Source organism: Egretta garzetta, unplaced genomic scaffold (genome assembly GCF_000687185.1).
Source record: "Egretta garzetta isolate BGI_Z169 unplaced genomic scaffold, ASM68718v1 scaffold161, whole genome shotgun sequence".
NCBI lineage: Eukaryota > Metazoa > Chordata > Aves > Pelecaniformes > Ardeidae > Egretta > Egretta garzetta.
The window spans coordinates 4,684,940-4,711,706 of record NW_009258754.1 but is presented as its reverse complement, the minus strand read 5'-3'; the positions used below and the strand labels follow the sequence as shown (position 1 = coordinate 4,711,706).

At 46.2% G+C, this 26,767-nt stretch overlaps 3 protein-coding genes across 3 annotated transcripts; all 3 read left to right on the top strand.

The window, feature by feature from the left end:
- The first annotated feature begins 935 nt into the window (after positions 1–935).
- Positions 936–2,118, top strand: LOC104135487 (G-protein coupled receptor 35). Its single transcript, XM_009649147.2, has one exon. It carries the CDS (start codon positions 936–938, stop codon positions 1,962–1,964), a length of 1,029 nt encoding a protein of 342 aa, XP_009647442.2. The 3' UTR covers positions 1,965–2,118.
- Positions 2,119–3,981: 1,863 nt separating this feature from the next.
- Positions 3,982–9,093, top strand: LOC104135453 (G-protein coupled receptor 35). The gene is made up of 2 exons (XM_035888872.1): positions 3,982–4,142; positions 5,823–9,093. Exon 2 carries the CDS (start codon positions 5,835–5,837, stop codon positions 6,801–6,803), a length of 969 nt encoding a protein of 322 aa, XP_035744765.1. The 5' UTR covers positions 3,982–4,142; positions 5,823–5,834; the 3' UTR covers positions 6,804–9,093.
- A 4,544-nt stretch (positions 9,094–13,637) lies between these two features.
- Positions 13,638–17,042, top strand: LOC104135452 (G-protein coupled receptor 35). The gene is made up of 2 exons (XM_009649105.2): positions 13,638–14,525; positions 15,920–17,042. Exon 2 carries the CDS (start codon positions 15,946–15,948, stop codon positions 16,879–16,881), a length of 936 nt encoding a protein of 311 aa, XP_009647400.1. The 5' UTR covers positions 13,638–14,525; positions 15,920–15,945; the 3' UTR covers positions 16,882–17,042.
- The last annotated feature ends 9,725 nt before the right edge of the window (positions 17,043–26,767 follow it).

The window sequence follows — 26,767 nt, the reverse complement described above, 5'->3', positions numbered from 1 at the left end:
TGAATTCACACTCTTCACATAATCAATACTCCTGCAAAACATCTAGTAGCCAATATGATAGAGGCTTAATACCTACTACTTACATCTCATGGATTTCAGGGTGGCAGGATGCCTGCCTTGAGCGGGAACCATCTAATGCAGCCCGTAATGGCAAGTTCATGGATTTGCACCGGTGTTTCCTCTTCCAGGTGTGCCTTTCTGCTTTACATCTGCAGACTTGTAATCTCTCCTGGAATGAATGGGCTTAAAATCAGGTTAATCCCTCCACCCCCTATTCCACTCCCAAGGAGGTGGAGAGCAGCATGCCTCGCTCACTCTCTGAGGGTTTCAAGCATGCCTTTGGCATGCAGGAACTCAGATTCAGCTCTGTTTTCCTCATCTTGGAGCAGGAGGTCCAGGTTTGCAAGGTAGCCCAAAGGCTCAGAAACCTGCCCAGTTAGAGCCAGAGCATGAGGATGACTACCAAGTGACACCTACTATGCCCTTGCAGACCTTCAGCCCCCTTGCTTGTCTCCCAAGCCAACAGAATTGGTAGACGAGCTTTTGCTCATGGCTTGTGCTGGGCTTTAGCTTTGGTTGCTGCAATCCCTGCCTATCTCAAAACCAAGCTAAGGGTCAATTTACCTCATTTGCACAGCCTTGCTTAAGGAATTAGTGTTCACATTTGTCACAGGATGCCCCCGCTACCTATGTGGGCTCTTCTAACTGTTATTCTGCCCTTCCATTTGAGACCCCCCTGTTTAATAAAGGCTGTCTGCCATGTCCTATTGGAAGTGTACCTTGAAATATTTACTCATAAACTGAGTAAACATGAACAAAGCTTGACAAAGGATGCATCCCTGTTACAGGCTGACTGAGAAGGCCAGCTTTGTAGACTCAAATTCACATTCATAACAAAGTAAATATTTACTTAAATATCTTTTTTTATAAGAGCCATGCATCTATTAAGAGGTAGGAGGAAAGGAAAGCCTTACCATGTCTTTTCCCATTTCAGGTCTGAGAACATCATACAACATCTACAAATCAGGACAATGAATATGTCCAACAACTGCAATGTCACAAATCTAGAACTGTATCACCATGTTCGTCTCATTGAATTTGCTCTATATAACCTCATTTTCTTTTTTGGAGCACTATGTAATGCCCTTGCCCTCTGGGTGTTCTTCTTCAAGATAAAGAAGTGGACAGAAACAAAGGTGTATGTAATCAATTTAGTCTTTGCAGACTTCTTTGTCGTCTGCAACTTGCCTTCCATGGTTTATTTGCTCTGGAATAGGTCACCCCGAGATGAACTCTGCCAGTTTTCAGAGACAATGTATTTTATCAACATGGTAGTGAGCATCTACATAGTTTCATTTATCTCCATTGATCGATACATTGCCATAAAACACCCCTTGAAAGCCAGGACCTTCAGGTCTCCATCAAAGGCTGCCCTTCTCTGTGGGCTTCTGTGGGTCTCTGTGATAATTGGAGCCACCTTACAGCTTTGGCAGAGACATGCCACTCGCTGCTTTCAGAAGGATACCACTGCACCCACTACTCTGAGCCTGCTTTTAATTTTATTCATTTTTACTCTTCCATTAGCAATCTTGACTTTTTGCTCCACAGAAGTAATCAGGAACCTTGAGACATGTCTGAACAGAAATTCACCAGAGGAGAAATTAATCCAGAAAGCTATTCACATTATTTATGCAAATCTGATTGTATTTCTAGTATGTTTTCTGCCAGCCTGCCTTGGGTTAGTTGCCAGGTTCATAATGGAGACCATCGGAACTACCTGTTTCCTGCTCCAGGTTATGAAGAACTTCTCCTCTGTGACAAGGTGTATTGCCACATCCAACTGCTGCCTGGATAGCATCTGCTACTACTTTGTGACCAAGGAGTTCCACGAAGCCTTTCCACTGCCCAAACCCAGCACTGAAAAAACAGATCAAATCAACCCCTTGCAGACACACACTTGCTAAAGGAAGCAGGGGGAGCAGGGGGGACAGAAACACCAAACCCCCAAAACCCCACAACAATTCTGTAACATCAAGAGAAGATACAGCTTCAGCATTATTGGGATAACTGTTGCTCTTCCTCTCTAAGGAGCTCTTTGTTAGGTTTAGCATTACTAAGTTAATTGCAATTTATATCCTATGTTTCTATTAAACAAATAAGTTATTTCTCAGAGATGTGTAAGTGTGTATGTAATCGCTGATAGTTAATGTGTTGCCATTCCACCCTCCAGCACCTACTCGCTGGAGTAGACAGGTGACCCATGTATGTCTCCCTGTTTTAGTTCATTTTGCAGCTAAAGTCAATTGATCCTTATTGCCAACATGTACAAATGGATATATCACGGTTTACCTCATTATACATTTCAGGTTGTTTGCATTATTAAAATAATCTATTTTATTGTTATCATGTTCCTTTGGTGGCCTGGAGGGGTTCAGGAGGTCCCAGCATATTACTAAGTACATGGCCCTACAAAACAGCCTAGACCCTTCCCCTTCAAGTCAATGGGTCAGATAGATGTGAAGGAACACTTTTAGGATGAAAGCAAGACTTGCCCAGTGCCATAAACGCACAAAGTCCAGGAGATTTCAGAGCTGAGTCCTCCTGCTGGCTCCCTTCCTGCTGCACTGCTGAGCTCTGGCACAGACACCTCCCTAGAGCAGCCTAAGGTGAGGCTGCTGCTCCCACCCATGGGAAAGCCCTTTTAATTTTGTCTAGACCTTTGTCACCCATGCATTGCTATTCGCTGGGGTTACATTGTGGCACCAGGCTGGTCCCCAGTTTCACCCTCCCAGCTGCAGCTCAGGGTCAGAGTATCACCCCACAGCTGCACCTCGCAGCTGGACACAGCTGAGTCTGGGTTTCTGCAGCCTGCCCACATGGACACCCCTAATGTTTCCATGGGGGAAATGCATTTGTCTATGAGTCAGCAGCCTAGAAAAGTCCAGGGAAATGGGGAGTGGGTTGACACTCTACATGTTATTCAAATGCTCCCTAGGACTGGGCTTTTTTCTTTCTGAATACTGAAAAATCTCCAAAATGGCCACCGAGCTCTGCTAGGCAATGCATAGAGTGCTCCGGGAGACAGCATGGAGGACTCTTCCCTGCTCACTTACACAGTTTTCCCTGTGACTTACATCTGCCTTCAGGGAGCCCATGGCTGATGCTCAGTCTGCTGTTGCCACCTTTGGGACTGTGAGCTCGGGAAACATGAATTAATGGCACAAATCCTGAGGAAGTCAGAGTCTGGCTCCCGTCAGCTGGCTCACATAGATGGGACTGCCACTGCTGCAGCCAAGAGACAGCAAAAGCCATCAAAATTACTATAAAATACCACTAGGGCATGTTCTTAAACATGTTTCCAAAGGTCTTGACACCTATGGTGTGCTCACTGCCACACGAGTCTCTCTCACCCATGCTCAGGTGGCAGTGACTGTCGTTACCAGCTTGGGCTTTCCAGTAATGCTGATAAACAGTGTTAGACACTTGGCTGCTTTGCAGAGGATGAGCAGGCCCATAACGCCTGTCACCTTTCTTGTAAAGACACCGAAGAGAAGCATGCTGGGTCCTCTTGCCCTTGGCTCACCATCACAGGGTGCATGAGCACTGATGTGCCTCTTGGAAAGGCCATCGGCCCCCGCACTGCTGCCTGCCTGGAGCACGCTCTGCAACTGCACCGGAGGCTGCACAGGCTGCTGTGCTCCCCAGGGGACCTTTCGCTGCCAGAAGGGCAATTTGCAACCATTATGGGTTTTATTTCAGAAATTATTTGTTTTCCCATGAGTGAAAATATTAAATTTTAATTGCTAGTTTGTGTGAAGCAAGTGGGGCCAGCACAGACTGGGTGGAAAAATTATGGTGAAGCATTCAGCTGATGTGTGTAGAACAACAGAGGGCACCAGAGACTCGACCATCCGCAAAAGTAGGCGATAAATGAAGCACTTTTGGGGAACAAGAGTTCATTGCTGTGTTTTAGCACTCCTGAGCTATTGACAGCAGGCTCCCAGGCAGCTGTGCCCTGCATGGAGCAGCACCCTGCACCGGCACCCACGGCCCCAACCGATCTCCTCCCCTGCCAGGATGTCTGCATCTACACTGCAACCTTTCTGAGGACTAAATCCACCTGACAGCCCCACAAGGAGCAGGTAATATCTTTTAATTCTTCCCAGACTGGCGTGTGGCAGTGTGCTCTGCTCGGTACTTCAGGGTATGCTTTCTCATCTCTCAACTGACATGCTAGCCAGGACTGCCTGCTTGTTAACATACGGGTCGGTCCTCAGCCATACACAGATGCTTCAGTTGCCTCCTGCTTTCATAGCTGTTAGGTTTCGTTGTGTTGCAGCCACGTGTCATTCAGGGGGTCTTCACCCCTCGCTGCGGTTCCACACCAGTGCTTCTTACCATGGTGACACCCAGCTCCAGGCATGCTGTGGCATGGGACCTTGGGAACCACCACTGGCTCTGTGCTTACATGGGGGATTTGGTGGGGCCAGGATTCCCAGCCCAGCCTGGAGGGGTCAGCTGCTCCTCGGGGCAGTGCTATCCCTGCAGAGAGTGGCTTTTCAGGGCAGGATGACCATGGTAGGCTGGCAGGGAATGGCTTCAGGGTAGCTGGTAGCGCAGTGCGGCCAAGGACCTGTGAGGCTGAAAGCCCAAGAGAGCCAGGACACCAGCTGTATGTTAGTTACTCCATAAGTTCTACCCTAAAAATGCCTGTATCCCTGCGGTTCAGTAATGCCATACCAGTTCTGGTGCTAGAGCAGGTGCTGCACTTTCCTCTGTGGTTGTCAAATCTGTCTCCCAGTCTTGGACACTAAAAACAGTTCACTTAGTTCGCACAATCAGATATTTTCACTATAGTTTAGATGTCGATGCTTAGAAGCTGCTGACTTATAAGGCAATGTATTTATAAGAGATTGTAGGAATCTGGCTGTTTTCCTTCCCTGCCTCACTGTAAACACTTTCTTTATGAGACTAAGTCTCATTCAGCCTCCTTGCTGGTAGCAGATGCCCTGAAATATTTAAAGGAATACCAGGAGATAGTCTAAGTTCTTGGATTCGTGTTTTCTGCTCTAGCAACATTTGGGCTTCCTATCTTTGAAGGCTGAGATGAAACACATGTGCTCACTTTCCCTTCTCTCTTGGGAGACCTCTTATCTGCTAGGGCTGGTGGTACCCATGCTGAGCTATTCCTCCCCAACATCCTGCAGCAAGAGGAGCGGGTTGGTGCCTGGGGGCAGCCTGCCTGCAGCAGGCACTCACCCACCGGCCTGCAGCAACATTCCCACCTCCCCCAGGAGTAAAGCCACCTGAGCTACCTTACAGCTGGAAGGGCTCAAATCCTGTGCAGGTTCACAGGCCTGGGAAGAGCCAAAGCAAACCCATGGGTCAGCTTTAGCAGCAAAGCAAGGGCCTTGGAGGGCAAAGAGGGAATGCTGCCCAGCTCTGCTTTGGGATGCCCTAAAGCCAGTAGCTCTCTGATAACCACAGCAGCAGCAAAGTTAAGGGATTACAAAAATTACCTTTCTGCTTTGCAGACTCTTTGCTGTTACCCAAACTGTGCAAACCAGGACTGGATGGAGTGCAAGGCAGGCTTAGCTCCCTAATAGCTGCAAGAGAGGGTTGCCTCTGTATTTTTGTGTTAGCTGGTGGTGAGTGACAGTGTTACTTTGATGGCTGAGGGATAGATGGTGCTGATGAGCCACAGAGCCCCTCCAGGGACTGGGAGGAGCCACAGAACCATGAAAGCAGAGGCACTGCAGCAGGACTCACCTCAGAAGAACTGTGTCCAAGCTCAGTCTTATGCCTGCACCCTTTTCTTGCAGAGACAGCCCAACATGGAGAACTGCACCACAGGTGATGACGCACTGCAGAATGACATTGCGCTATTTCAACTTATTGTCTATATTCCAGTGTTCTCTTTTGGGATCCCACTCAACACAATTGCCTTCTGGGTCTTCTGCTGCAAACTCAAGAGGTGGACTGAGACCAGGGTGTATATGATCAACCTCATGGTTGCGGATAGTTTCCTGCTCTTTTCCCTGCCTTTCATGATATATTTTACCAAGTACGACCATCCCATAGGCAAGCTGTGTTTCACCATACAGAACATCTATTTTACAAACATGCCTATGAGCATCCTTATCATCACCCTGATTGCGATTGATCGATACATTGCAATCAAGTTCCCTCTAAAAGCAAAGATTCTTCGTTCCCCGCTGAAATCAGCTTCTATCTGTGGGTTTCTTTGGATAACGCTGATAATTTACTCTTACTTGCACCCAAAATTTCATGAAAGAAAGGAACAACTCTGCTTTCGGAAACAATCCCTTCAACCTAGTTATATATCGTTATTCTCCATTATCTTTGGGTATTTTATTCCCTTAGGGATTGTGATTTTTTGCTCAGTACAAGTCATCAAATGTCTCAAAAAGAAGACGGCCACAAGCCCTCATGGGACAAAGTTAATCCAGAAAGCAATCCACATTATTTCTGTGAATTTGTGTGTGTTCATTGTATGTTTTTCACCTTTCTACATCACACTGCTCTTGCGGTTTGCAGTGGATGTTGCTGGAGCTTGTTCTTTGATCACAGAAGTTAGAGCCTCCATTCAGATCTGTGCATGCTTAGCAAATTCTAACTGCTGTTTGGATGCATTTTGCTATTACTTTGCAGCCAAGGAATTTCAGGAATTTCCTTCTCTGTTCCCCACTTGTATATCAATGAGGTGCAAGATGAACCAAGAACAAGAGTCACAGCCATCCACAGATCAAGTCATGACAAAAACAAGGTGTACTACACTATAGGTGTTAAGAGCCACAGTGCTGTTAATGTTTCGAGGCAGAGGGAATGGGACCACCTACAGTATTTGCAATCATTGTAGGTATACGCATACCTGCAAAAAGGGGCAACACCCTCCAAGGGGTCTCATATTAACTTGAATTTTGTCCTTCTGTCCTCAGTGACTTGACTCAGGCTCTGACTGTTGTCTTGCGTTGTTGTATTGCGGCTTCAGGTATCTCCTGGTCAAAAGGGAGAGCCATGTGGTACGGAGAACAGATTATAAGGCCATTATTTCTGCCATGTGCTTATTTGTACATATCCTGCAGCTAAACACAGGAAACTGAGCACCCTTACAGCAATATATAAATCCACTTCTGGTACTGTAATATATATGGTCACTTAAAAACAAGAAAAAGCCAAACTCAATACATCTGTGCTGCTCACACCAAAGAATTTGCCCATACAGTGGTAGCTTCCTGCAAACCTATATAATTTTGAAGATTGCAGCTGTCGCCAAGATGCAGATATTGCTGTGCATAGAGTAAACTGCAGGAGTCAGCCAGTGGCCTGAGACAGTCGCCCCATTCCTGCCACATAACACTTGTATTAGCTGGTGGCAATGGCCTGGCATTTGTGAGTCTAAAATCACTGTGGGTATAAATAAAGCCATTACAGCATGGAAAAACTGAGCTATGAAAAGCGTTGTGGACCACAGAACGGACCCTTAGCATTATGCATATCAAGTATAAAGCTGCGAAGATCTGATCTCACCCAAGCAACTACCATAAGCCCTGGTGACAGGTTTGTCATTGTACTTTAATGGGATCAAATCTTCAGTGGCTGTCCTGTCTGGTGAGAGGTGATCACATCTGCCTGGGTCGGCACGGCCTCACGCTGCAGGAGTGTTGATGCCCAGAAAACAGCAGTGAGCAACATGAAGCAGATGCAGCCCTGATCCCTCCCTCACCATGCATGAACAGTTTTTGGGGGAGGTTTGGTGAGAGTGGGGTGTGTAGGGCCCTTCTGCAGAGATAAGGCAGACCCACAGCAGGGGGCCTCTCGGCATTGCCGTGTGTGATGAAGCATTGCTTTGGATTTGGGGTTTTTTCTCTTTCAGCTGCTTGGAAAGTGCACAGTGGAGGTTCAACAGCTCTCCTGCACCTCATTTTGAGACATTTAACTCTTCCTATGCATTATACAGAGAGCCTTGATATATCCTAGCTGGATTCCAGATCAGGCATCAGTTTTAATGTCTGGCTTTCCATGTACCAAATTCCTCTATAATATCTGTGCTTGCTGACTATGCACCATACATCCTCCCACCCCACAGGGAAGTGGCAACAGAGCAGCTCAAAACAGTTAAGCCACAAAGAGAGGTCTTGGCGCACCGGAAGGAAGCGATCTATACAGAAACCTGGGCTGAGAGAGGAGCCAGTGCCAGGGCGTGACTACTTTGTCTTTATCTGCATAGAAATTTCATCTAAAATTTTACCACATAGTCACTTCAATAACTTAAAGTCAGTGTGGGAAACTTTACAGAGTTTTTGAAATACATGTGATAGCTGTATCTTGGTTGGCTTCGTGGTCCTTGACTTTCAGCATTTTCTGACTTGGAAACCCCTAAAAAATGCCTCCAGGGAATGCAAACCCATATTCTATACTTCCTGAGTGATAACTTATTAGTAGTTCTCCTACAAGTGCCCTGTCACCTTCTATGGTCTGCAGACCACATGCTAAAACCACTGTCTGGACATTGGCCAAACAACACAGGAAATGAATAATCCCACCACAGAAAGTACTCCCCATCCACACATTAGAACTGCCTGCTTTGTCTCAATACTTTGGAAGAGGTCCCAGTATGACGGAAGCTGCAGTGAGCAACTGTGGCATAAAGCTGGATGAAACTACTCAGATCACTCAGTTATCATTTATGCCCTGATTTTCTTCTTTGATATATTATTTAACGCTCTGCCATTACTGGTATTTCACTGCAAGCAGAGCAAAAGGGCCATGTGTGTACATGACCAACTTAATCATTGCACATTCATTCTGCCTTTTCAAAGACAGGAAAAGATACAAGAGACAAATAGTGCCTGAGCTTAAAAAAATCTATTGCTTAAGGAGATGCATGAGTATTGTCACCCTTGTAGCCATCAACAAATAGCCTGCAACTAACTATCCTTGGAGACCAAGAGGCATAGGGTCCCCGTTAGCCCATGCTCCGTTATGGTGTGCCATCAATCGTCATGACAGGCATCACTCACGTGTCCAGGCAAGTGGTGTTCAGCAAGGAAAAAGACTTCTGTTTCCAGAAACAGCGCAGAGGGCCTTCAAAACCACTTTTGCCTCTGGGATGCGCTTTTGGGATTTTGCATCACATTGGTTATAATGAATGTCTGTTCCAAACAGATTATTATGAAAATTTTTATTATTTTGAAAAAAAGATAAAGGTTGATTCATATCAACCTGTTATCCTACTGTTAATCCAGAAAGCAAACAACTTTTTTTGCAAACCCAGTCACATTCATGTTTTCTCCTTGTTAACATGGGGCACCTTGTCCAATTTACAGTGGGCTCCAATTAGGTTGTCTACTCTGAAATACGAAATAGTAAAGCATTTGTGCACGTGCCTTCATGTATAGGCCTCATAGTATAGCAAATCCTAACTGCTGTTGAGATGCCATTTGCTACTGTTTTGTAACCAAAGAATTTCAGAGCACTTTCTTCTTACCCAAGCCTATAGTTTTTAAATCAAGGAAGGATCACAGACAAGGCACTCTATTAAACTCAACAGCTGCCGTGGTTTCACCTCAGCCAGCAGCAAAGCACCACACAGCCGCTCGCTTACTCCCTGCCAGTGCCAAGTCCAGTACAACAGCTGCCCTAAAGACTTTATAGCAGGTGTTCCTATACTCAGCCAAGCTTATTGCATAGAGCTGTATGAAGTGCACACTTTTTTCTTGTATGAAGCAAACTGAGGTCTCCCACTGTTCACATTCTAAACTTAAAAAATTAAGCGTTCCTTTTTCTTATTGCAAAGTGGAAATCTGTTGCCTTCACAATCCCTGCCATCAATAAGTAATATTTTTTGCTGTTTGTACTGAACGCTACAAAAACAAAAAAGGAAACATTCTTTTGCAACTGAAAATCAAGCTCTCTCATAATAATATATCTATAAATAAATATTCATTTATTATTGCTATCAGAGTCCTCTATGATTAACACTAAGCCTACACTGGAGATTGTGAGAGGAGACTTAGCTGCCATGATGTAAGATCTGCCATACAACAGGATATTTATAGCACACCCCAAAGATGAGCAAAGAACTTTCTGATTACCTGAAGATGTATGTGCTACCAAGGACAAATATTATTATCTCATTTATGTGTCAAGTTATAATGATGTTTATGATGGGTTTCTGACACCTTTCTCCAGTCTGAACAAAACCTCAGCTCCCTGAGCGCTCCCAGTACATGGAACAGATGAGCTATCAGCACTCGGGCCACAACAAACTACCAGCCATCATACGGCACTGCAATAGCAATCCATGAGGACAGCAACACGGTTATCCACAAATTTTTCCCATTTCCTAGCACAAGAGTCTGGCTAATGATAGTGGGGAGCAGCAGCCACAGTCCATCAGCAGCTCCAACAAGCAGAGCTGGACCACTGCATTCTGCTAACATTTCAGCAAGATAGAATCTCTGTCCCTTAAAAGAAAAAGATGCTAACAACGGCTTAAACTTTAAATGAGCAAATTGATGCTGCAGTAAAAATTTAGGCTTGAGAGAAAAAAAAAAAAGAAAAAAAAAAGACCACAAGGAAAAACCTACAAAGTAACCCAGAATCTTGCTTCTAAGTGAATAGGCATCAGATTTTGCATTTTTTTGGCCCTTCTAAGCAGAGAAAGCATGGGCTGGCATCAGACAGCATTTTGCTGTTTGGTGGCATTTGGGCAGGCCTGAAATCTGAGTTCTCACCAGAGTTTTTGACTGCAGCAGCCCTCGTCTCCCCGGGGGCTGAAGGACACATATCAGGGAGTTCTACATTTTAGCAAGTTGGGTGTTGCTTTTGGGTTTTGGAGGTACCTCTGTGTTTTTTGGTTTCTTAGTGCAGCACAATTGTTCTAATCACAAGCATTGCCCAGCCACCTCCAGGGGAGTCTGCAAGCACCAAAGGAGAGGTAGGCAGCTGAGAGGCACAGGCTTTGCCATGCCGTTCCCGCTATGTTTGCACAGAGATACACAGCCGATTCCTTCAGTGTTGATGATGAGAGGGCTATAGTACAGAGAGCCCTGTGAGAGCGTTATCTGCCATGGGTCAGTTTCTGTGTGGTGCTAAGGAAGGGAAAAGAGTCTCACCAGCCGTAGTTCTGTTTTGGTCAAGATCTGCTGATGCAACATCATGTTTCCCCATAAGAAAGCCATGAAAAAAACCCCACATGGGACAGAGACACTGCATAACCAAAAGGCTGCAGAGTGGCGCAGTGTCCCATGTCCCCCTCGCACAGGTAGAGGGAGTGCTGGTACTTCTCTCACCTTGCCAGAGGCCCTGTGCCACTGTGATGTGCCAGCCGCTGTAGCCAGCAGGGGACAGTCTCTGGGAGGCAGAGGAAACAGAAATCTTCCCTGGCAGGGAAAGGAAGCAGCAGTCTGTCAAACCTGAGCTGTCCTGTCTATTAGGGATCCGTACCAGGAGCACAGGAAAACCTCATGAGAAGGGCTTTCTTTGGCTGGGAAGCAACCTCAAGCAGGACATCAGGAAGAGCTTACAAGGGAAGAAAAAAATGATTGTGCAGAACAGAAATAAGACTTAGAGATCAAGAAGCGTAAAGATGAAGTGGGTCTTAGTAAATTCTTTCCTTATATATGAAAAGCTACCTACATACACAAACTGCAAGCAAAGAAATGAGATCACCCAGCACTGCTGCTGATCAAAACAACAAAATGGTCCAGGTATGTCCTGAAAACTACCTGATTACTTTGTCACAGCTTTTCAGATGAGGAACCCCAGAAGTGCAGAATTTTAAAGGACTTGGCACATGAAATCTCACACCAGCAACGAGGCTTTTAAATAAGTCAGCCAAAATAGGACCAGCAGACAGAGAGCACCAAACACAGACTCTTCTATAGGATGGGGGGAGTAAGGGAAGGGTCTGGCCAGTAACAGCTCTACTATGATCAGTCCTGAAAAACCTGTGGTTTTGCAACACCTCTGAATAACATTAAATGGAAGGGAACAAATATAAAGGCAAGTGTTAAGTGGTGCTTCACCTTACAGGAGTATTTTGCCTCACTGGCTTCTTTCACTAAGAAAATCACTTTTCTGGCCAAGGTGTGGTAGCTGTTGCTGTCAGTAAAAGGTCCTTTGGAGAATATTGCGAGCAGTAGTGCAGTTTGTACAGGCACTGGTACTCAATGGTACTGCAGGCCCCTGAACCACCCTGCCTGTGAGCTGCCAGCAAGTGAGAAAACAGCATGAGTATCACCTACACTGTGCCACAAGGTGACAGCATTCACAGGGCTGAGAGGCTGAGACCTGCAGAGGCAGGGGAAAATACCAAGTGAGCATCATTGGTCCATGGCAATGGATAAAACCTGTGACTGGATGGCAGGAGGGGGCCATAAGCAGCTGCAAGATCCTAGAGGGTGGCTGATGGGGAGCCAAGGTGGATAGGAGAAAAGCATGAGGATCCTGACCCAGCCAGCGTCCAGGAATCAGACAGGGATCCAAGAGCCACACCAGGAGACATGCAAGTTCTCCACAAGTAACACTTCATCACTTCATTGTAGCTTTACCTCCTGGTAGCTGGTGTTGAGTTGCTCTGACATCCTGGTCAACCTGCTGATCACAGCCAGCTGCTTTGTGCCTGGTGATACAGTTTGTCCCTCCCTTGAAGCCTTGCTGGGCTGATGGGAGATATAGCTGCCCCCATCTAGCAACCACAGCACCAAGCTGTGGATGGGAAGCATCACACTGAAGAGATGCTATGAGCTGAGCTCCCTTCAGGCTTGATTTTTACTGCTCACAGTTGGTAATGATAGTGATTGCCTTGACATGGACAATAGGAGTGTGCGGACAACACTTGAGGATGGCGCAAAGTGTTCTCTGTAGAGTGGTGAAACTATCACAACACAGGAGATGGATGGCTTTGAAAATTGTCTTGGCTGTGCCCCTCCCAGCTTCTTGTGCACCTGACAGAGCATGGGAAGCTGAAAAAGTCCTTGACTAGTGTAAACACTAAACCATCAGTGTGCTATCAACATTCTTCTCATACTAAATCCAAAACACAGCACTATGCCAGCTACTAGGAAGAAAACTAACTCAGCTGAAACCAGGACAACTAACAGTTATCATGACGTGAAAGATGATGGTGGTTAGGGATCAGTCATAGAATCACTTTGGTTGGAAAAGACCTTTAAGATCATAGAGTCCAACCTTTAACCTAACCCTGACATCCCACCACTAAACCATATCCCTAAGCACCTCATCTATCCTTCTTTTAAATACCTCCAGGGATGAGGACTCTACCACCTCCCTAGGCAGCCCATTCCAGAGCCTGACAACCCTTTTGGTGAAGAAGTTTTTCCTAATGTCTAGCCTAAACCTGCCCTGGCACAACTTCAAACCATTCCCCCTCCCAATGAGCTGGGTGTACTAACAGGTCAATAACTACATAAAAGCAGTCACCAATAAGCAGCCACAAAAAAGGCAAAAGCTGTCCCTGGAAACTCAGGAGAAGTATTTAAGCTAAGCTCTATACTGATTAATCTCAAAGGCCGGTTTGTAATGTGCAGACAGACAATGCAGAAATACTCCTGAAGCTGCTCTAAAATGGCCTGGGAAGTGCAAAGGGGAAATGTGTTCGCCCAAGACAGCAATTCAAGGTACTAATAGCAGGACCTTTGAGCTTCTCAATCAACTTGTCTGAGCAATTCTTGTAAATGGGTTGCAATGGACAGCCAAGGAGGACCCCCAGCCAGCAGGCGCCTGTAACCACAGAGCAGTCACAAAGTCAGCAGGTCACGGTGCCGCATTTTCTCAAATTGCTGGCTGGTAAGAACTATGGGAAACAAGAGAATTACCATGATTCAGAGTGAAACAGTTACAATAATCACAAAATTGTCTGCAAACCACAACCCTCACCTCTCCAATAGCCCTGTGAATGAGACTAGGGGACTGCTGGGGCTGCTCTGTCCTGGGGCTCAGCAGTGTGACAGCAGGTAGCAGCCCCCATTCCACCCCCAGCAGGAGTGGCAGAGTAGAAGGCAGAGATGACCTCAGGACCCTCCAGGACAATGGGTCCCCTCCAAATAATGTTCACAGCCTGTTGGGTGAAGATGGTCAATGGGCATTGCCCAGTGAAACATCAGGCACTGGAAAGTAAACCAAAGGAAAAATTCAAAGCCATTCCATCTCTGGAGAAACTGCTGTAGTGCCACACAGCAGATGAGCATTTCACCTCGCTGCAGGGCTGTCACAGGCTCCTCAGTCAACAGGGGGTGGTACGTGCCACGCCAATGGTGACAGAGGAAGCTCAGCCCCGGGGAAATGCGTCGAGGAGGGGTGGGGGTGTTTCCTCCACCAGCATTGCTGCTGTCACAACCACTGGCAAGTGGTCATCACTGGACACCTTGCTGGTCATGTGCCAGGAGCACTGGTAGGAGGGCTCACCGGGCCTGCGTGCCACACAGCAGCTGGTCTAGAGGAATATTCACTCTTCTCCAAGGACAGCGAGTGAGCAGGTAATTCCTCGTGGCTATTTGCCGACATGGTTATTTGAGCTCTGCAAGGCACCGCCTTTCCCCACCCGTGGTGAGACACCAAAATGGTGGGGTAGAAACTGAGAGAGGGCTGGAGCCTGGGTATTTTCAAAGGCTCGTTTTAATACTGGCCACATTAGACATGTTTTGGATGCTTAAAGGCTGTCTCAGCCTTTGCTAGATCTCCCTGTTGCATGTTATGATCTAGCCTCATATCTTCTGGGCTCATAGCTCTTTCCTTGTGTCCAAAGCACAGAGGTGCTGCAGGTATCAGCTGTAGCACATTCCTTCACCTCCAAAGAGGTCTCCTGGCATGATTCCTCAGCAGCACATTTTTCAAAGCTAGCCAAGAGCTGCAGATGCATGTAAATGTTGCAGCACTGCCCTGTGGTTTGTTTGCTTGTGATGCTTTTGAGCCCTGGAAACCTGCACCCATGGAGCCATGTTCCCCTTGCAGGGAAAATCCAAATACATGTCAGACCTCCTGGGTCTTTTCTGTCCATGAACAGCTGCACCTGGAATATATTCCTGCATTAACTCCTCCAAAGCAGGAGGGCAAACAGCAGGATTGCCCTTAGATCCAGGGTGACAAAACCACTCGCTAAACCAGATACAGCTCATCTCTCCGTTTCACATGGCTGCTGATCACATTTCTTGCTGTGGCATTGGGTTTTTTTGTCTTGGAATTGTGGCAGACTAGTCTAATGCTTCTGGGATGAAAACCAACTTTCATGATCTTTGAAAGACAGCATGCAGACCCCAGTACTCTGATTGTCGCTGCAGACCACTAAATGCTACCACTGAGCACAGGTTTCAATGGCAGCTAAAACTAATGAGAGATGTACTAATAATTGCTCTATCACTAATGAGAAGTAACACAGAGACAGCTGAGGACTGAAGGAGAGAACAGCTGTCCTTTTGCTGTACATTTCTTGGAGCATTCTGAGCTGTGAGGATGCTGGCTGGCTTGTCCTGAGCAACAATATAAGGGAAGGGATGAGAGCTGGGTTTAGGCATCCCCTTTCCATTATCAGATGGTTAGAACAGCTCATATAACCCCTAGCTGCAGGATATCTGATGCTACCTGATCCGAGTCTGGCCCAAAACAGAGGCCCAAGCATTTTCCCCTGCTGCCCTCTGCAAGCAGTCTTCCCCTCATCGGACCCACTGAAAATCTACGATTTTTCTCTCCTCCACAACTGAATCAGGCCCATGTCACAGTCCCTCCCTGCCACTAGGCACCCTACAGCCAGCTCTGCTCTGCAGAATCATCTCCAGGGTCTGGTTTTCACTGTTGTTAAAGTCCTGAACTATATGAATTAATCACCGATTCAGTCAAGAGTCTAGCTTCTAAAAGGTTTAATCTGCTTTTGCAGGAACTGTGCTTCTTAATAGCCCCAAAATGAACCTCAGCAGCTGCAATATCACAGCCTATGAAAATTTTCCACTTGTCCAGCTGTGTGTTTACATCCCAGTTTTGCTTTTGGGCATTTTACTGAATGTGTTGGCATTGTGGGTATTCTGCTGCAAACTCGGCAAATGGACAGAAACCAGAGTATACATGGTCAACTTGGCTGTAGCTGACTGCTTTCTGCTCTTCACTTTGCCTTTTAAAACTTTAACCCAGCTCCATCAGTTGAAGGCAAGTAGATGGTGCCTGGTTCTGGAAGGTGGCTATTTCATAAACCGCTTAATGAGTATTGGTATCATCACTATCGTAGCAGTTGATAGGTACCTTGCAATCAAGTACCCTTTGAAAGCCAGGGTGCTGAGGTCACCACTGAAGGCAGCTTTCGCCTCTGGATTTCTTTGGATAGTCATCATCTGTGCAATGTCACTCATTAAAAAGTTAGAGGCCCGAGAACAAGATGAACTTTGCTTTGAAAAATCTTCTGTTAAGCCCTCAGTGACCACACTGTGTGCTATTATTGTAGGGTTTTTCATACCATTGATCATCTTGAGTTATTGCTCCATACAAGTCATTGCAGAACTCATGAGAAAGAAGAATGAAAACTGTCACAAGGAAAAGCTAATCAGGAAGGCCATCTATATTGTGTCTGCAAACATGGCTGTGTTCATTGTATGCTTTTTACCTCTCTACGTCGGGCATCTCATTCGCTTTATAATGGATTCCATCAGTTCCAACTGCTCTGCAATACAGAAGGTTAATAATTTTGTTCACCTCGCCTCGGTCCTCGCAAACACAAACTGCTGCCTGGACGCTATTTGTTACTACTTCGTCAACAAGGAATTTAAGGAAGCATCTTCCAAGCTAGCGATGTCCAAATCTGGAGCCAGTAAAGAAACTGAAATTCAGCTCCCATGCATGACGCACTAGTGCAAAACATATGCAACACACATTTTATACTTGCTGTGTTCTAGTTCAACCAAGACTCAATAGCAGGCTTTCACACTTTCTTTTTGTGTGAGTGGGATGGAGGGACTTTCTGCTAATGGGAAGGATTCAGACACATGAAAATTAGCCCTGATGCAGACAACCACAGCAGCCCAGATCCTGATAGAATGATCTAGGTTGCCACTGATAATTCTCTGCCTTATGCAAATTTGAGTAAAATGATAGGTTTCCCCAGAAAAAAACCCTGTCTTTCATTTTCCCAGAAAACCCAAATCAAGTACAGTCAGTGGTAAAGGGGATTTTTGTCCCTCTTCTCCACCTTGATCAGTTTTTATGTAGCTGTACCTGTGACAAAGAAACAGAGGTTATTCCAAATATCAAAAAACAACAACAAAAATATCTAAATTAAGCCACTGCAGAAAAAGAAAGAAGGATGTTTTTTACATCACAAATGTTTAGTTGGTAATAACGCACAATCACAGTAGCAAAGGCAGATTTAGCCTGCTTTAGTCAAGTTTACAGCACCATTCATACTGCGTAACAGCTGGGAAACTGTCATCAACTGCAATACAAGGTCAAGAAACTGCAATCGCTTGTACTGGGGAAAAATTTTACACCAAAAGCATTTGAGTCAAATGGCATTAAAGCTACTATCCAAAGAGTTGGGGTGGGGTGGTGGGAATAAGAACTCTGTACTAGGGATCAATTCAACCTTATAATATAAAGGACTGTTTAAAGAAAGTGGCAGCAAGTTGTTCCAAATTATCCAATATAAATAAAGTCATGTTACTAGCATAGAGTGTAGCCTCTTAAATTAGTTAAATGGAAAAGGTGGGGTACTGGGTGGCACAGGATCTGCTCTGCTGTCTGGCCCCCAAAAGGGACAACTCATCCCCCTGGCTGTCCAAGTGAGGGGCAGGGTGTAGGAGCTGCAATGGAGAATGGGATTTTCAAAGTCAGAACCGTGCGTGCCACCCTACAATGCATTTACCCACAAACAGCTAAGTAGGTAAAACTGTTGACTAACCCCTTTGTTACAATGCTCAGGCAGCACCCATATGTTCCAGGATGGGACCTACAAGGCACATACCTCTACCCACATTTCCCCACCCCAGGCTGGGCTTTCATGTGCCTGCACATGCTGGGCCAAACCCTGCTGCCACCTTGGCGGCCTTACAGCCCCACTTCCTTTGCATCGCCTCCTCCTCAAGGCACATGCCAAAAGGAAGAAACTCCTTAAAGAGAGACCTTGCTGCAGGCAACCATTGAGCAGAGCCCGCCATCCACCCACACAGCAAAGTCCACACAACCTGCACAGGACAGTAATAAAGCCCTGACAGCTTCTCAAGGGAATGTAGGCTTCTCACCAGGATGTAGGGTTCTCACCATGTTTGCCAGAAATTCAGGCAGAAAGGGGGAAGTCTGCTCTGTCATCACCAAAATCTGAGAGCAGGATCTGGCCTTTGTTCACTGCACAATGGGAAGGGGGAGTAGGAGAGGCTCTAGTTGCAAAGATTTTTAAGGAGGCTGGCTTCTCCCCTCTTCTTCCCCTATATTTTCTTTGAAAATATCAAAGCGGCAACAAACGGTGCTGTGCATGCAGAGATGAGCATCTCCTCCCAGCTCACTCAAGGTGCAGCACAGCCCTGGCAACGATTTCACACTGCTCAGCCTGGTGCAGCGGGGCTCAAACTTTGCATTCCCCGGCCCTGTGTGCTGACAGGTCTCTTGCATCGCTGTAGTAACATATGCACCTTTCTGACTAATTTGTTGGACTGCTCCCAAATAGGGCTAAACATACCTTTAAGATTTCTTCTCTGGTATGGGATTTGTCTGCTGAGAGCACAGTTATTTGAGAGATTACCTGGTTGCCAGTATGTTTTTTCTACATCTCCAGTCTCACCAACACAGGTGCGAGCTCTTCAGAGGTGAAAGCTCTGCAAAAACCAAACTGCTATTTTAGATGTACAGGAAAAAAAATACTTCTCCTAACCACTAATTAAATGGGTGGAGGAGATACAAAGCTGCCTACAAACAAAGCATTTCCGAGCAGATTCTGCAAAGCTGCCTTCCTCCGAGTAACGCCCCTTCCTCCAGCAGCCATTCACCCAAAAATAGATACCATGAACAAGCATTGGCCAAAGGTAGCCAAAATTCCTCGCCACAGAAACCTCACACCAAAGCCTCTGTGCAGCGGTGAGTCCTCAGGTGCTCACTGAGGTTTGGAGAGGGAGGGAGCCTTGGAGGGACTGTGGAGGTGACGGTTGGGTTGTACCAGTGCAGGACAGTGCTGGGCAGGGAGAGCAGGGTCCTCACTGCCACAGCTAGTGGCAGTGCTGCTCCGCAGCAGCTCTGAGCAGGACCATGGCTGTTCCTAATGACTGCCCTGGAGCACCTGGTTAGTGAGGGCAAAGAGGCAGGAAAGCATGTGTTGCTCTCAGAAAAGAGGTGTGATAAACTATTCCCTTGACATAGGATCAAAATCTCTGTTCATCATTTGAGCAGGGCCTATCCAAGTACAGGGCACTCAGGGATTCAGATGCTGGGGGTGAAATATGTGGCACAAGGACCAAGAAACCCCCTCAGGCTCCCCAGTTAGAAAACTGGATTGTGCTGTTCTGTTTACTCACATTTTTTTCTTTTTCCACCTGGACCTTTTGGGCTGATTTAGTAGGATTGTCCTCTAAATTCATAACTGATCTGGCCAAGCTCTCCCACACTGTACATAGAAGAGCTAAGGGATGAATTAAGCAGTGAGGAGGCAGCAGCCATCTACAGCAGCAGACATTTCTGGCGAGATCAACAACCTCTGGAGAGAAGGGGGGCCTGAGGGAGGGAGCATTTGTCAACAAGATACCGATTCTTCCACCACCTTCTGGAAGGCAGACAGCCCCCACCCCACACACAGATGGACCGTAACTATCCAGGTGAAGCTGGCCTTTGCCTGGCTTGCTTTGGTCTTGCTGCAAAAACCTAGCCATTTCATTACATCCACCAAGCTTTTGAGTATGTGCAACTTAAACTTCTTAGCACAGGAGGAGCTCTGTGCTCTCTGGAGCCAAGTCTGGACAACATCAACCTCGTACTTTCCAAGGGATGAGGGTACGGCTGTGAGGAAGGCTGGCACCTACACCTCGCAGGCTGGCTGAGGAAGGTATTTTCCACCACGCACAACTGCATCCTGCCCTCATCAGGCCACACTACCCTCCCAGCAGCTGCAGGACACAGGTAGGCATGAACATCTTGCACTGCCATCTCCTCCATTATATTAATTCTAATTCTATGAACTGATGACAGAGCTGGACGCAGCCAGTTTGATAGCCTTCACAAGCACTAAATGGACTTATTACAAAAAACAGATCACTTAAAAGCACGAGTGGAGCTGCTGCAGTGCACTGGAGGTGGCTGCACAGGCAGGACACACACACAGAGTGTAAGAACACATCCAAACCTCCCTCTAATTTCCATGCTGTTGTTCACAGAGGTCTGGTAAAGTCTCACATCAGTTTTCTTGCTTGGGGCTTTCCATTTGCTGCTGCTATCACATTTTAACTGAACCCTGCTGCCAAGTACTGAACCAGGGCAGCTGACCAAAAAATGAGAGTTCAGATAAATGTCAAGTGTGTGGGGAAAGTGTCAGAGCTGTCACCAAAAAACTGTGACATACTTCAAAGATGCTCTCGTCAAAAAGACAGAAAAAGAAGGTACTTCTGGGGAAGTGAAAATCAGGGTGGCTCATTATCATTAGCTTGAGATAGAAGTGCTGCTATGTCTCTCAGTTTCTGAATGAAGGCTCAGAAACATCACTGAATCACTCCAATGAGCTGTCCCATGTGGGCACAGCATGCACCAGCTGGGGACAGAGTCTGACCCCATGCACTCCTTGTCCTTACAAGATGCTAAAAGGTTGCAGCATCTGCAACCCTCTCCATCAGAAACTCCAGCAGCAGTCTGCCGGCAGCTTTATTAAATGCAGAACTCCATTTAACTTCTGCCTGCTGACGTTTTTCTACGAAGATAAACATTTCATACTTCTGCCTTTCTGGCCCATGGCTTTCAAGCCAGGCTCCCGTCTTTGGTTCGGTAAAAATTTGGCACAAATATTCAAAGCATGCCTTTTATCAGCCTCAAAATTGCAATGGCAAGTCTGTAGGTCTCTTGCCCTTGGTGGATGCCGCAGCCACTTGTTTAACCGTTGCCCTATGTTGCTGTATAAAAATGGGCTCCAGAAACATCATGTTTCCACCAAAAGTCACATTGCACCAACCAGGGACCAAAGGACCAGATTTTCTCAGTGCCTCAGCAGAAAGACACATGTCTCCACCACAAAGATGCCACATTTCAGAAGGGTAGGACACCATCACACACACCCCATGTGGGTCACACAGCTCCTTTGCATTGCTGCAGCTATTTCATGACCTACTTAGATTAACACGTTTATATATCTGCCTGTCACAAAGGTTATTTAATAATTTCTTCTGAAAAGAGCCCTGGGTGGGAAGGAAGGGGACTACATAATCTAATCTGGTTTTGCAGCAGTGGACAATTGCTTGCCAGCCACTATGGGCAGGGCAGTGCAGGCAGAAGGTCAGGCATGACCTTGGGCCAGTAAGGAAGAGATGCTTGTATATGATATAATTTAATGGTAGATTAGATCTTTTAGTGCTGCTCACTTCCTTTTCTTGCTATTACTCTGCTGAATGGAAGAATGTGGCTGATGTTTCATACCTTTCTACTCTCACAATCACAAGCAAGTAATCATGAAGAATTAAGCCCTTTATCACTTGGAGGCTGCTGCTCCCTTTCATGTCCTGGGCACCGACCATATCAGATCTGAGTGGCATTTAACATGTCCTTAGGGCTGGCTCCCAGTCCCCACTGCCAGGCAGCCCCCAGTCACCCGCACTGTGACCCTGCACCAAGGGGCTGGGGGGTCAGAGTGCACGCACCAGCCATGGCCCTTCATCATCACTGGGATCTTTGCTCTCTGCCACTGCATTTACACGTTTTTGTCTCAAGTGACACAGCTATATTGACAGTATTTTAGCAATTTTAGAGAGGGGGTGGAGGTTGGCTTCTGGTTTGTCTTTAAAGAAATAGAACTTTGAAAAAAATTGAAGGTGCAATAAACTGTGAAGTGATAAAAGTTATATCTGACTTTAATAACATACCTAGAATTTTTCTCTTTTACCAGCAGGCTGGACCCAAATGGTGGCCTTTGTCTGTTTGGGAAGAGCAGGTGATATTTTCTGTAGGCAGAGAGCAGCAAGGGGGGGATCTCACCTGCTGCCTCCTAGAGGGATGGTGGTCTGCAGTGGTCCCAGCTCTGGAAGAAGGATAAGGCAGCTCAAATACAGGCACACTGCTCTAGGTATGCATGTTTGGGGTTTTTTTTTGTTTTGTTTTTTAAGGTTCTTCTGTTCTCACATCAAGGACCTCAGAGCTATTTCAGCCCCAGCATGGAGGTCTCAGTAGAGGCAGATGCTTGATCAATTTCCCTGCTAGGTAAAGCACTATCTAGGAAATGGAGGCCCTGTCAACAAGTTTCCATGGAAGCAACGCTCTCTCCTGCATCCAGGTGACCAACTCCTGCTGGGTTGCCCAGGGCAGGGCCACCCCAACACCCACCTCCCTGTACACCCACTTCCTTCCCCCAGCCCAAGGGAAGTGGATCCCACAACCTGCCTGCCTGGAACAGGGATCCTAACCAGGCAGCATCTCCCACTGGTTTTCAGAAGAATAAAATGACATTTACAAAAATATAAAAGGCCTCCCATGGAGATGAGAGCACAGCAGAAAGCGCACTCTGTTTCAAAAAGGCATTTCCCAGAATTTCTGTTTAAAGGTACATCCCAGGTTCAGACTGTGCTGCTGGTGACGATTCATCTACATGATCATTGTGAGGCAGATTTGAGGTGACGATACTGGAACCAGTTATGAAATCCAGCACATTTCTATTTTTGATTAATTCATATTGGCTTTATTTTTTGCCAGTAAACCCCAGGCTGCTTTATTTCCACAGGTGTATTTCAACACTTTCCTCTTCCTCATAAACACACAAACCCCTCACCTCTTACGCAAGTTTCCCTAGATACATTTCCCTATTCAACTTACCAATTTTTTTTTTCTTTGTAAAAGTGACCAAAGGAGGTCACTCTTCTGCTTTCAGATAGGGCTGTGTAAGCCAGATGCTAAAGAATGTGCGTCACTTTTGTGCTTGGCCAAGTTTCTTCAATTTCCAGCTGCTCAAAGGCACAGCGCATCAGTCAGCATATGCAGAAGAGAAAAGTCACAAGAGCTTATTTTCATGCACTTAAAACCTCCCCCATAGTGCTGGCGAATGCCCCAACAGCATGAAGGTTTCTGCCGGTGTCAGAGGAGCAACAGGGACATGCAGCTTCCTGGTGCAGCACACACGACTGCAACAAAACAGCCCTTCTTTGCTCCATCACTTTCAACACTGATGGTGCTGGTTTACAAGCCCTGTCCCCAGCGCAGTGACTGGCCTCTCCTCTCCCCCTGCGTGGTTTGTACCCAGATCTGCACTGGAGGCATCCCACACACCTCTCCTCCACAGAGCGATGTGCAGGGGAGCTCTAGGAGTCCTTCATGCCCATCTGTGATGCAAGAAATTCCCTCCCTTGGCTCCAGGAGGTGTGCATGTACCTCCCCTTCCTCCTCCAGACTCTGGCATGGGAATCCCCCATCCCAGTCCTACTCCCGATGCCCAGCCTGCCCCAGAATCCTGCTGCAACTAGGAACTGCCTTTTAGCCTTACATTGCTGTGACAGAGGAAATAAATTGGGGTACAAAACCCACATGAAATCTAGCTTTAGAAATTGCTGTATTAGCAATTACCCTTCCCAGAAAGTGAACTGTGCTGCACAGCTCTGCTTTCTTCTTACCTCTCAGAGCCTTTCCTTCCTCAGGTGGCTCCATCCTCGCCAGAACCCAGTGCTTGGCAGAATCACCTGAAGTCTCAGACTGTCCAACGTCACTGCAATATGCCACAAGTTGGGCTGGCCTGCCTGCAAACAGCCACTCAGGATCCAGCTGCTCAGCAAAATCATCCAGCCTCCCCGGATCCCATCAGCTGCAGAAACAACGGATTTCCCTTCCCCGGGAAAGGCTGGGCATGACCAGGGTGAGGGGATGAACGAAGACAGTCTACCATGGCTGGAGGAGGTAGGGAAGGTCCCATGCCTGCAGGGCAAGATTTTTGCCACAGCCCGGTGATATCCTCAACCCAGCCTGAGGGTACCTAGTGCAGTTCTCAGTGAGGAAGCACACGCACCACAAGAATTTCCAAAAATGCAAGCAAGAGAAGGAAAGGAAGGAAAAAAGTGAGGAATAATAAAAAAAAAACTAAACAAAACCCAAAACAACACAAAAAAATGAAAAAACTTAACAACAAGCAAAATAAACAATCTACCAGCCATAGAAAAGGTGACTTATGTGTGAAAAATTCTTGGGTGTGCAGAGATGTGGCCTCCAAACACGGAGGAAAGAAGTGTGCCTTAAAAAACACACCACTATTTCCATAAGCCATTTTGGACTCATCCTTTCCAGGTCTTGGGGATTATTTTTTTTTTTTTGCCTTTTTTTTATCATTATCATCTCCTGCAAATGACCTCAGAAGCAGCTCAGCCTTTCCAGCTGAGCACACGGGGCCAGAGCTGGCTGCTGCCACTCCAAGTTATTCTGACCACTGCTGAGCATCCAGGTCCAGTATGGGCCAGCCATCCTTGCCCAGTCCATTTTTTTGGTGTGTTGTCAACACAGTAAAAATGAGCTGATAGCCAAAAAAAAAAAAAAAAAAAAAAAAAATCAAACAACCCTAAAACCAAGCAAGCAAGCATAAAAAAACCCATACAAAACCACCTTTTCTGCAAGACTCTTACCTGTCTCTTTGGCATCGCCTCACTCACACTCCTTTTTCTTTCCTTTTTAAAGAAAAAAGTTCTAATCTAAAGCCCAGATGTAATAGTCAGAATACATTTATTACAAAAAGGACCACCAAAGTCAGGGATCTCTCCATAAGGCCTGGCTGCCCTGGATACCTACCACCCCCACTATCACAAATGCATATTGGAGGTGTGAGCACACTGACAGCCTGAATCATCACAATGAATTTACGCCAGGGCAGAAGCTGAAACTACAGCATGAGCACATTTCTTATAACCGTGAACTTGCAAAGTGCTGAGCTGTGCAAGCCCATTCCTTTCTGCAGCGCCTTTTGCTGCCCAACCACCAGGTGCTCCACCGTAGGTTGTGGCCCTGCTGTGATGCAGGGGCATGATGAAGGATAAGCAGCAAGGCTTGGCAAACAGCAATATTTTGGGGGAAATGCATGCAAGTAAAATACATATACTTTCTCTTGTCACCAAGGCGAATGCACAGATAAGAGCAGGAAGTGCCATAGCTTTTCCCCAGGCCTGTATTTACCCTCTTGTTGTTAAACATGTTTATAACCCATGCCGATGCAGGTGGTAGGGAGCCTCAGTTTCATGAAAACCCAGTGCTTTTCTGTAAAAGCAGCATTTACTGCTAATTCTGGTGCAACCTCCCCCACACCTTTCCTGTGACAACAAAAGCTGCTCTAACCCTTCCTGACAGGTGCCAATGCAGGGCCAGTGTGGTTTTGCAAGACCATTAATCACCCTTGGCTCAAGCAGGCACCAGGAACGCTGGGACTGGGAGGTCAGACTGTCTTGGTGCTCGGTGAAGTCCTTTCACTGCCATAGCTTAACAAAACAGTCCGTGACTGAAGAGAAGAAAGGCAGCCAAGAGAGGAAGATGAGTGGCTAATAGACCCCAACCAGCAATCCTCTTCCCCAAATGGAGCAACGATTATTCAAGGTCTGCTCCTCCAACCCATCCATGCTGGAGTGACAAGCCCAGCAGGAGAAAGTCCCCAGCCACAAGGGCCAGGTCCCCCGCTCTGTACCAGCATCCCTTACTGACCCATTTTATTACCAAGCTCCATAGGCAACTTGGAACCAAACTGCAAAATGCAGGGGGAACCATCTTTCACCTTCCTCATCTGACCTTTTGCTTCTCCACCTTGTGCCAGAGTAGCCTGTCTCTCATTAACAAAGCCTATGCTGTTAAATTATTTCTAGCAGATCTGATTCAGTAAATGAGTTGTACAAGAGCAACAAACGCTCAATGTCAGTAACTTAGGGAAGGTCGATCAACCTGAAATCTGTCACAAAAAAAGAAAGGAAGAAGAAAATATTTGAAGATTCATTTTAAGACAAGTTTAAGAAGAATTCTCCACAAGTCATCCTCTATAATTTCTAAAATCCTCATTTGAGAAAAAAGATTGTGAACACAACCTTCAGTCTCCAATTGAAAAGTAAATAATATATCAGTCAGCATAGAGAGAAAATATTCCCTTTTTCTGCTTTCTTCCCTGTGCTGACGACAAAAAGTAGAAGTGTGACATAGAGAATGTAAGGGGAACAGAAAGCAAGTAAGCATCTATGAGAGACACAGTGATGGAGAAATGGCATGCAAGAGGGGAAAATAAAAACTTCTGCATAAATTTAGTTCCTGTAGGCTTGTAAAACTAGAGAAAGGAGGAATTCCCCGTGACTAGTATTTCTGAGCAGAGAGCATGGGTTGTTTACTATATATCTTTTTTCTATAAACTGCTTTATTTTCTTGAACTCCTGATTCTAAGATGTTCTGCATGAACCAGAATGTTTAGTAAATATTCTCCAGATGGGACTTCCAGGCCTAAAGTAAGCTTTATTTTTTTTTTGCAATACAGTGACTAATTTCTGTACTAAACTGCCTTCTCAAGTGTCTGAAGGAGTTATGTTCCCACACTTCTCTCTAGGTCTTTAGAAAACAACTGTCTTCA

What these genes read in the sequence shown, in the direction of transcription:
- LOC104135487 (XM_009649147.2), top strand. Translation starts at nt 936, where the DNA reads ATGCATCTATTAAGAGGTAGGAGGAAAGGAAAGCCTTACCATGTCTTT.
- LOC104135453 (XM_035888872.1), top strand. Translation starts at nt 5,835, where the DNA reads ATGGAGAACTGCACCACAGGTGATGACGCACTGCAGAATGACATTGCG.
- LOC104135452 (XM_009649105.2), top strand. Translation starts at nt 15,946, where the DNA reads ATGAACCTCAGCAGCTGCAATATCACAGCCTATGAAAATTTTCCACTT.